This window comes from Frankliniella occidentalis, unplaced genomic scaffold (genome assembly GCF_000697945.3).
Source record: "Frankliniella occidentalis isolate FOCC.00 unplaced genomic scaffold, Focc_3.1 Scaffold6, whole genome shotgun sequence".
NCBI classification, from domain to species: Eukaryota; Metazoa; Arthropoda; class Insecta; order Thysanoptera; family Thripidae; genus Frankliniella; species Frankliniella occidentalis.
The window spans coordinates 2,125,836-2,136,375 of NW_026267136.1; the positions used below are offsets into that span (position 1 = coordinate 2,125,836).

General features: G+C 56.4%; 4 protein-coding genes across 4 annotated transcripts; 2 read left to right on the forward strand and 2 right to left on the reverse strand.

The window, feature by feature from the left end:
- The first annotated feature begins 436 nt into the window (after positions 1 to 436).
- On the forward strand, positions 437 to 1,961 carry LOC127750476 (uncharacterized histidine-rich protein DDB_G0274557-like). Its single transcript, XM_052272187.1, has 2 exons — positions 437 to 513; positions 1,033 to 1,961. Exons 1-2 carry the CDS (start codon positions 502 to 504, stop codon positions 1,660 to 1,662), a joined length of 642 nt encoding a protein of 213 aa, XP_052128147.1. The 5' UTR covers positions 437 to 501; the 3' UTR covers positions 1,663 to 1,961.
- An 890-nt stretch (positions 1,962 to 2,851) lies between these two features.
- Positions 2,852 to 4,491, reverse strand: LOC113217097 (skin secretory protein xP2-like). Its single transcript, XM_052272072.1, has 2 exons — positions 4,384 to 4,491; positions 2,852 to 4,267 (listed from the first exon to the last, which is right to left on the reverse strand). The coding sequence occupies exons 1-2, from the start codon at positions 4,393 to 4,395 to the stop codon at positions 3,134 to 3,136; spliced, it is 1,146 nt and encodes a 381-aa protein (XP_052128032.1). The 5' UTR covers positions 4,396 to 4,491; the 3' UTR covers positions 2,852 to 3,133.
- Positions 4,492 to 6,723: 2,232 nt separating this feature from the next.
- Positions 6,724 to 8,754, forward strand: LOC127750412 (adhesive plaque matrix protein-like). Its single transcript, XM_052272075.1, has 2 exons — positions 6,724 to 7,568; positions 7,649 to 8,754. The coding sequence occupies exons 1-2, from the start codon at positions 7,557 to 7,559 to the stop codon at positions 8,660 to 8,662; spliced, it is 1,026 nt and encodes a 341-aa protein (XP_052128035.1). The 5' UTR covers positions 6,724 to 7,556; the 3' UTR covers positions 8,663 to 8,754.
- Positions 8,755 to 9,496: 742 nt separating this feature from the next.
- LOC113218189 (skin secretory protein xP2-like) lies at positions 9,497 to 10,535 on the reverse strand (the record flags this gene model as incomplete). Its single annotated transcript, XM_026438434.2, has 1 exon — positions 9,497 to 10,535. A coding segment is annotated over one exon (876 nt), but the record flags the coding sequence as incomplete, so codon positions are not given.
- Between the last annotated feature and the right edge of the window lie 5 nt (positions 10,536 to 10,540).

Consider the following 10,540-nt stretch of genomic DNA (forward strand, 5'->3'; position numbering starts at 1 on the left):
GTCAGTTTTGTTGTTAGTTTTAATTATTGTTGTGCTACGACGACTCGCGATTATTTTTATCATCCAACACTACACACACCCAGGTGGTCGTTAATGTTATCCTCGCACATTTCAGCTTCAGGCTGTCGGCAACAGGACCCTAAAGAGGGGCCTAAATCGAGAAAGCAGCCGCAGCCGCGCCCACACTGACACCCGGTGTTTGGCAATGAGCCAGGGGGCCTATCCTATTATCCGCACCAGGCAAAAACTATGCGGGGGAAAAAAACGCATGTGCGAAAAAAGGGAGCGTCTTCCTGTCGCGATCGCTATGTCCTGAATACTACCGGCGCGATCTCACCCCGGGCCATTCCCCTCCCCAAAGGCGAGTTTCGCCGGCCGGCTGCCGGTCGCGCACAGCTTCGCCCTGCGATATATATACGAATGGAAGCACCAGGGAAGTCACCAGTCGCAGAAGACAACTCTTCCTCTCTGGTCCATCTGCAGCCGACCAAGCCAGGCACCATGAAGGTTTTGGTAAGTTTTCGGGACGTCGAACAAGTCGTGAAATATAAAGGCGAACATTTCAAAAGCAATAGTAGCATTGAAAATACTACCCCACTTCATTTATGCCGGGATGGTATTTCGTTATTGGCTTCATCCATTCCCTACTTATTGGTTCTCGAAAAAGGAGGGGGGGGGTGTACCTCGCGGCGTTGACAGCCAAACCGTTGATTCCCATATCATTCGATTCCTTTTCTGGCTTTCAAAAAGCAGTAAGAGTAAAACTTGTGATGAAAGTGGAAGTAGAGACTCGAGCGGGGCACAACGTTTGAAAACGTGGTAGTGAGAGCAGGGCAGGGGGTGCAATCGCGGTAGAATGAAGTTGACTGCCATCGGGGAAATCAGCACAGATCAGGGTCACGGGAAAGGGGTCGGAGGAGTGGGGTGGGGTCCATTTGTAGGGTCGCCGGCTGTCGGAGGGCTTTAGGCAACTCATACGGGGCTTGGCTCCGTCAAACACTCGAACTGATTCGTGCGCTTCAACTCCCGCAGGCACTTATCCTTCTTAGCGTTGCCCTCGTCTCGGCGCAGAACGGTGGAGGACGTCACAAGAGGGGCGGTCTCGGCCTGGGAGTGTACTCGGAGACGGAAACAGCGGTGACGGATGACGTGCATGTCGACCACGTCCCGGTGGCACACGCCCACCTGGACCACCACGCCCACCACGCGCACTACGCGCACCACCACGCCCACCACGACTTCCACCTGGCGCCCAACGGCCAGCCCATCCTGGCGCACGGCAAGCCCCACCTCACGGGCGTCACCTTCCACAAGGCGGTGAAGGTGGCCGTCAGGCACCCGGTGCCCGTGCCCGTCCCCAGGCCCGTCGCCGTGCCCGTCGAGGTGCCCGTCCAGGTGCCCGTCGACAGGCCGGTGGCCGTGCCCGTGGAGAAGCCCTACCCGGTGCACGTGTACCGCGACGTGCCCGTCGAGGTGGTTCACGAGGTGCCCTACCCCGTGGAGCACGTTGAGCACGTGCCCGTCCACGTGCACGTGCCCGTGCCTCGCTGGCGCCCCGTGCCCGTGCCCCACTACATCCCCAAGCACGTGCCCGTGCCCGCGCCGTACCCCGTCACCATCCTCGTCAAGGAGCACATCTGGAAGAAGGGCGGCTGGTGGTGAGCCCGGGCGAATGCCCCAACGCGCTGCGCATGCTCGCACGCTCCTCGTCTGTGATCCTCATCGTTCATTCATTTCATTTCGATTATTCTTTTGCTCATTCGCTTTAAATTCGATTCATTACTTGATTACTATGTCAAAAAAGTCTAGTCTATAAATTTGCTGGCAATCTAGTCCAAGTGTGCTCCCAGGTAGAGTAGTCCTTCCAAAGTGCCAATATTGTTATTAACATTGTTCTATTAAGTTTTTGTTTGTTTTGTTGATATTTTTAGCAAGATAATAAAAGAATGTAGCTAACAACATTTTCTCCGTTTTCTCTCTTATTTAATTACCTCTCTTATTCTAATTGATGAAAATAGATGAGCACCTTCATTAGTTACTTTTATAAACGGTACCGCCAGCTAGCTTCTTCCCGCCTTGAGGACTAGTACAGAGCCCCTGCCGATAGTACGGGGTAGGCCACAAACGCACGCGAGCGCCGTGCACCGCGGGGCATTGCCTACCTTCCAGGCGCTTCACACGACGACAGTGTGGTCTTCTGCACCGCCTCGGCTGGATCATCTTCAACAAGGTAAGTCGCCCGCGGTACCAATTTTATAGAGTATGTCTGTTTGCAGCATCCTACCTTTGATTGGAGCTTGGGGGTGGGGGTGGGAGCGGGTGGTTGGCACGCCTGCAGTGGAAACTTCAGTGTATGTTTGTCGCACACTTGCCGTTGTGTAAAATCTGATTCACACTAAACTTCAATTGAAGGTGTTCATTGTCCATTGTTTTCCGCAAATTTGTGAACGGTCATTTTACAATATGTAATTTACACGCCTATAAGTCTACGACATTCATACACTTTATTTTACCGCTGTGAGTGTTTGTTGTTTGTTTCCTCGAGTATTTTCTTAGTGCATTCCAGTAACATAGAAAAGAGAGTAGAAAGGAATGCAAACTTATCGGTTCCTGCCCAACCTTGTTAAGTCAACTGATATATAAGCATGTTAGTTCCCAACATAAAAGCTTCATATATGCCGACTCGCCTACAAAATCGTAGGGTTTATTCCTTTTCACTGTTGTAAATCGAATGTTTTTCCATGTTTTCTTTGATTAGAACAAAACGCAATGATGTTGCCTACATAACATCTGATAGGTTTATTGTAAAACTCGTCATGTGTTAGGATAACAACTAATAGCAACTAAGAAATATGTTTTCAGCATTGTTTATTTAACATTTCGTTTCAACAGTTATATTCAACAAGTATTTATTTAAATCCAGCTTGTTACTGGATGGCACTTTTTGTGTAAGCGCGACAACAACCTCGACTAGATAACAGGGAGCTCCACAGCTGACTAGACTAAAATAAAAAGGGATGAAAACCTAAGATGACAATCACAGTTCAAGAGTAAATGGGGTGGGTGAAGAGGGTGACAAATATGAGCTAGGTGAGACTAACAAATTGGCGAAGAACCTAGAATTGGATCTTGTTTACCACCAGCCTCCCTTCTGGTGAATGTGCTCCTTGACAAGGACGGTGACGGGGTAGGGGGCGGGGACGGGGACGGGCTTGGGCACGTAGTGAGGGACGGGCACGGGGCGGTAGCGCGGGACGTGGACGTGCACGTACACAGGGACCTTCTCCTCGACTTGGACCGGGTAAGGCACCTCCTTCACGACGGGCACGGGCACGTCGCGGGGAACGTGCACGGGGTAAGGCTTGTCGACGTGCACAGGGTAAGGACGGTCAACAGGGACCTTGTAAGGCACCTGGACTGGGTACGGGACCTTCTTCTCGACAGGCACGGGCACGGGCTGGGACACGCCGATCTTGACGTCCTTGTGGATGGTCACCGCGTTGACGACGGCTTCGCTCTTGGAGATGACGGTGCCGGCCGCGGGGATGTTAGCGGGGACCTGGGCTGAGGACACGGTCTCGGTGACGACGGGCGCGGGGAGTGCCGGTGCTGGTGCAGGGAAGGAGGCCGGTCCGAAAGATGGGCCGGGGGCGGGGAAGGACGGGGCGGGCGCAGAGAAAGAGGGGGCGGGCGCAGAGAAGCTAGGGCCAGATGAGAAGCTGGGGCCAGACGAGTAGCTTGGTCCAGAGGAGAAGCTTGGTCCAGAGGAGAAGCTGGGGCCAGAGGAGAAGCTAGGGCCAGAGGAGAAACCGTGGCTACCAGAGAAGCTAGGTCCGGAGGAGTAGCTAGGCCCTGCTGAGAAGCTAGGCCCGGAGGAGAAGCTGGGCCCTGAAGAGTAGCTGGGCCCCGAGGAGAAGCTAGCTCCGGAAGAGAAGCTGTGCGAATGGTCGTGGTGGTCGTGGTGACTGTGGTGACTGTGGGCCTCGGTGTAGCTGGGGGCGGGGAGAGCAGGGGCGGGGAGAACGGGGGCGGGGAGGGCGGGGGCGGAGAACGCCGGGGCGTAGCTGTGGTGCGAGTGCGAGTCGCTCAGGCTGACGGCGTTGTTGACGGGGCCGCTGAAGCTGAGGGTGTCGTAGGAGCCGCCGTGGCTGCCGTGGCCGCCGTAGCCGGCGTCGTGGTGCAGGCCGAGGAGGTTGCCGCGCTTGTTGCGTGTGTACCGTGGACGCTCTGCCGCCAGGGCAAGGGCTACGCCAAAAAGGACTAGTGCCTGCGCAAAGTAGACAAAAAGGAAAGTGAAAGAACGTTTTGTTATTTGAAAGACATTTTAGATAAAATTGGTGAAGTTTCATAAACTTGCACTTTTAAAAAAAATCGAAAACTTACCAAGACCTTCATGGTGCCTCGTGTGTTGGCGGGAGCTTGCGGGACGATCGACGGGTGCGAGCCGACTGATGCCAAATCCTTGACCCGCCCCGCGTTTTATACTGAAAGTGTTGGTGTCATCCTCGGGCCCCTCTCTGGTGGGGACCCGAAACGGTTCCGGTGCGTCGTCGCGTCGCGTCGGCCGGAGGATTCGGCGGAGCCCCACCCTGGTCAGAGAGTCGGCGGGTCACCTGCAGCAGGACCGGGGGCACGGCCGGACGGCCGGCCCGGGCCCAGGCCAGTCCGGGCTCAGCCAATAGACTTCCGCTATATTTTGTGACGCTACCGGAGCGAGGCGCGGGGCGAGGCGGGGACGGGCGGGGACAACCTGGGGAGAGAAGTAGTGGCGGAGGAGGACGACTACGACGAGCTCATCAGCGACAAAGCTGTGTCGCCATCCCATCAGAGTCCCTAAGGGAACCCCGGGAACCCCGAGGAAAGCTCTCGCGTCCTCAGTCTCATCCTATGAGACACTCTAAATGTTCTTAAATAAAAAACGAAAGCGCGTATCGAAAACTTGGACCAGCGAAATGAACGAAACATTATTACTTTCCCACTCCTTAATTATGTGCAAGACTTTTTAGGGGCAGGGTGGAGAATAGGGAGAGAGAGGGTGCGGGGTGGGGGGGTGGGGGTGAAAGACAGACAGAGACGGCTCGAAAGAGAGAGAAAGGTAATATCATTGCCCGTCCCTGGTAGCGCGCTGGCAAGTTCTGATGTTAATTTAAATTTCCCTCTGCTGCGCGCGCAGGAGGGAAGATACGGCGGGTAAAATTGGACAGAGTTGAGTCAGCCCGTGATGTATGGCCGATCGCGCGAGGCCACAGCGACGTATCTCGCGGAGCGCACATGCAGGTCAGGCCCGCCGCCGCTGTCCCCCTGCCGCCTCCTGTGTCCCCCGGATATTTTTTATGCCGTTCTCGAACTCCATTAAGTGGAGATGAAAGCTCCGCGGCGGCGGCGGCCAGCCGGAGCAGCCAGCCACCCAGCCGACACATTGTTATGTAAAGTTGGGCTAGGCCGGGTCGGGCCGGGTCGGACGACCCGCTGGACATCGCGGGCAGATGTTGTAGGTTACGTCCTCGTCTCTCGCCTAGACAGCCCTGCTGCTGATGCAAATGCGGCGTTATTCACCCAGAAAGGAAATGACACGGTCACGGACAAGCCCTATGAATATTGCACTGCCGATATGAGAAACTGCTACTCTTCTTTTTCCGTTGCTTCTCATACTTTATTAAAAAGTCCTGGCGAATTTTTAGGACGACAGAGTAGAATGATTTCTTTCCTCTCTATTTCGTTGTCCGACAAAAGAAATGGTTGCGTCGAGATAGACACGTGTGTGCGTCGTGCGGTATTGATTTCCACGACGTGGAAGTGTGTTGTCGCGGCTCCCACCGTGTGAACCACCGCTCGCTGCCACCTGCTGATCTGTCTGACTAAAGAAGGACAAAGGGAAAGGGAGAAGGGGGAGGGAGAGGGATAAGCAAGGGAGGGGGGGGGGGATTCGGACGGCAGCAGGCCTATAGGCCCGCCAGTGGGACCCGGCACCCGACACTCGGATGGCCACTTGTTGACACCCGGACAGCCGCGCCCCCCGTCTCCCCGGAGCCGCGCCCGCCTGTCTCTGCTGCTCCTAGGTCCGCGGGCCGGGCCGCCCGACCCCGGCGCGCTCAGTCGTCGGCAAGGTGCACACACGAGCAGCCTGCTTTAACAATTCGCCCGGAGGAAATCAGCCGTAGTTGCTGCTGCTTTTCCCAGAGAGCAGAGAGCAGAGGAGGCAGCCGAACACGACACTCTAGCCGCGGGAGCACATCATGCGGGTCCCTGGTCCGCCCTGAAACACAGAGTTTGAGCAGCAACAAACTTTAAGCACCATTAATTTCGAAACGGTGTTATAAGTTACGCCTGCTGCGGCCTGCTGTTCCCGCGGCTTACGTTTTGTCATACGTTTCCCTGTTCATCTCCGATGATGATTCAGTTAGGCATTATTAATCTGCGTCGACCACGTAAGTAGGACCAATATAAGGTAGTTTTGAACGCAAGACAAAAATGGACGACAGTAAAAAGAATGTGTATCTTTTAATAGTTATTTTTCTCTTCCAAAACACTCCCAATTCCCAACTTGTTTTCTATTTCCACGTTTTCCCTCGCCCTTGCTCACGCGGCCACCGCCGGGCCGCGCGGGGCGGGCACGGGCACGCCCTGGCAGGACAAATTCCATTGGGGGGGAGACGGGGGTGAGGGAGAGAGAGAGGGGGGGAGAGAGGGGTAGAGAGAGAGAAAAGGGGGGAGATACACAGAGAAAGAGACAAAGACAGAGAGAGAAGTGTGCAACCAGCGGAGATGCTATCGCCAGGCATCGGTTCTCCAACGAAAGCAATAAATGTCCAACCCAGGAGACGAGGCGGTGGCGGCGCGGGGGTCCTGCTCCCTCTCTCGCGCGGGACAAGAAGGCACACGTCCTCCCTCTCTGGATTGGGCCCCCCTTAACATTGCGGAGATAAAAGCACGTGTATGCCAAAGATGCACATGGCTGTAACTCGACGCAGGGCTCGAGGCTGGCTGGGCCGGGACAACTTCGGCACCCTCTCCTTCTCGGAGGAGGACCCGGGCAGCACTCGACTTGGCCAGTGGGCAAAGATAGCCAAATGGGCCCAGCAGCAGGTGGCCCGCGCCCACCCAGCCGGCGATCAATCTAGCAGCGGTCGTTCGCGAGTGTGTGTGTGTGTGTGTGTGTGTGTGTGTGTGTGTGTGTGTCGGTCGCTACCCTTTTTTTTTACGCGTCAGTCTGTAGAGGCTCGCCCGCTGGGTCGCCTGTCATCTCTTCGGGGTGATTGCGAAAAAAAGGAGGGCTCCCGCGACATCGGCGAGCTGCGCTTTGTGGCCATTGGTCAGCGGGCGGTTCGCGCGCGTTGCATCCCGCTCATTGTGTGTGAGTGTGTGTGATCGCCTCTGCCCCGCGCGCGTCCCTCCCGGTTCAAGGCCTATGAGCTCCACTAATTTCGTGTCAAAATCGCCATCGCCATCGTCCTGGGGGGAGGGCGCGGCTATATAAGATACAAAGTAGAGCGAACTTGACCGTCAGAACGAACATCTCCTCCGCTCCGGGACCACGGCAGCACTCCGGCGACGACATGAGGCTCTTGGTGAGGAGGCGGAGGCGCGGCAGGGTGGCAAACCATCTCGTGGAGTGAGCATTCTTTGTCATGTTTTCTTGTGGTTGCAGTGCGTGATCCTTCTGCTGGCCGCGGCCGTGTCCGCCGCCAAGACGAACCCGGAGAAGAAGACGGCCGTGGAGGAGGAGAGGAAGGACGAAGGGACAAAGAAGGCCGAGGGCGCCAAGGACTCCAAGGACGACAGAGGAAAGCGGGGCATCTTTGGCGAGGGCTACGGGTACCATACATCGTCGGCGTCGTTCGCAGCGCCCTCTTACCCATCCGTCAGCTATCCGTCCGTCAGCTACCCCGCTGCCAGCTACCCCTCCACCAGCTACCCCTCCGGAGGCTACTCACATGCTAGCTACCCTTCCGCAAGCGTCTCTCACTCCAGCTACCCTTCTGTAAGCTACCCTTCATCCAGCTACCCCTCAGTCAGCTACCCTTCCGTAAGCTACCCTTCAGCCAGCTACCCTGCCGTAAGCTACCCCTCCGCCGGCTACCCCTCAGTCAGCTACCCCTCCGCCAGCTACCCTGCGCCAACCTACACAGGCAGCGCTCCTAGCTACGCTTCGCCCAGCTATGTCGCCCCCAGCTACACGGCTGGGGCCCCCAGCTTCGCCGGTGCTGGCCTGGCTGGCCCCGTCTCCTACGCCCCTGGCGCCCCTGTCGCCCAGGTCACCGTTCAGGACGGCTCGGTGCCCGTCACCACCATCGAGCGCCGACAGACTGTGGCCATCCCGCAGCCCTACCCCGTGACCTACGAGACCCGAGTGCCTGTCCAGGTGCCGGTGCCCGTTCAGGTGCCCGTCGACCGCCCAGTCCAGGTGGACGTGCCCAAGCCCTACCCGGTCTACGTGAACCGGCCAGTGCCCGTGACCGTGGAGAAGAAGGTGCCCTACCCTGTCAAGGTGCACGTCAAGGTACCAGTGAAGGTGCACGTGCCCGTCGACGTGCCACAGCCCTACCCCGTGCGAGTCGAAGTGCCCCAAGCCGTCCATCAGCCGCACCCAGTGCCGGTGTACGTGAAGGAGCACGTTCACCATCACCAACACCACCACCACTCACCACCTCCCAGCTGGTAGTCTAGTCTGCTCATCTTGTACATATTTCTCATTTTGTCATCATTTTCGCGTCACTGTTATAATTTTATTAAATAAAGTTGATTTTCTTACAATACGTGTAAGCTTTTCTCCGGCCAGCCGAAACGAATAACTTATACATACCACATCCAAAAAGGCGTGTTCTTGTATTATGCATACAGTGATTAGCTGTCTTCGGCACCTAAATCAAGACCGAGATCAAGACCAATTTCGACCGAAACCAAGAAAATTTGAATTTGAATAACTTCTTTTGAGTGCCAATCGGGCTTTATAAATGTACGGATTACTTTCAAGACGGTCAAGTCCATTTAATTTTGCCCTTCATTCAAGCAAAAAAATCTTGATGCAAGACTTTCAAGGCTTTCCTGAGTGCATAGCTCGAAAGGGGAAAAATGTATGAGAAACTGTCCTTTCGTCATGGTTTTCGGGCTATATTTTGACTAAAGCGTCAGGATGGTTTCTTAAATGGGATCGTCCCGAAAAACCGTCCGTCTCTTCTCCGATTCATTTAGTAAACTACGAGAGCTTGGCGCCTGCGATACTCAGAGTAGGCCACCCTGCAGTGCACGCATGCACTGCATGCAAGATGTTGCCTACCTCGCAGGCGCTACGAGAGCTTGTAGGTTTGTCTATTGCGAATGACAGACACACTTTTTTTGATATGTGCATATGTAGTTTTGGCTGCTATTTGTAACTTTTGGTTCTGTACTTTTCCCGCTACACTTTTGGAGTACCTTGTTATGGAAAGGTGTATTTAGGTAGATACAACATGTTGGTGGGGCGGGGGGAAGGGGGGTGTATTGAACTACTAAAAGCTCGGCTTGACTAGATGCCTTTATTGATCACAGACTCTTGTTGGCAACAAAACAACAATAAACATTTGGTTTTCTTAAACACTAGTCAACAATGAGAGCTTGGAGGGGTAATAACAAAATAAAATAACTCGGCAGCTTGCCTCGTGAACGAAACACGACGGGTGTTAATGATGGACCTGCTCGTCGTACCGTTCCTCTTCGTGGGTCTCGAGGTACCCGGCTGGCTGTGGCACTAACTGAGGAGCGGGAATTTCCCGGAGGGCGGTGAGCGGGGCCCCGTAGTGCTGCACGGGGGCAGGGGCGGAGGCCTCGTAGTGCACGGGGGCAGGGATGGGGGCAGGGGCAGGAGCGTAGGCGGCGCCCTCGTACTGGGAGGGAGCGGATGCCCCGTACTGAACGGGGGCGGGGGCGGAGGCCTCGTAATGGACTGGGGCTGGTGCTGGAGCTTGGATGGGGGTAAAGTCACAAGTGCCGCAGGGGCCGGGAGCTGGGGCCGACGCCTCGACCTGAACAGGGGCAGGAGCAGCGAGTGCCACGGGGGCGGGCACGGCGACGGGGGCCTGCCGACTCACTTCAACGGGCACTTCGTAAGGCTGAGGCACCTCCACCGGCACGGGAACGTTGACGGGAACCTGCTCAGGCACGCGAACCTCGACAGGCACCGGCTTCTCGACGGGCACGGGGACGGGAACGTCGCGGTAGACAGTGTACGGCTTGTGGATCGGGACTTCGACCGGGCGGTCGACGGGCACGGGCACGGGGACGCGTACCTCGACGGGGACGCGGTTAAGCACGGTGACGGGCACGGGGTGCGGGATCGGGATGAGCCGCTGGCGGTGCACGGTGGTCAGCGTCAGTGGGGCGCCCAACTCCGCCGTGAACCAGTCCTGGGGTGGGGGTGGAGCCGGAAGTACAACTGGAGCTGGGGCTGCAAGAGGGGCGGCTAAGGCGGGGGCGGCGATGACTGGGGCGGCGAGGGCAGGTGCGGCCAGAGGGGTGGCGAGGGCAGGGGCTGCCAGTGGCGCTGCGATAACTGGAGCAGCCA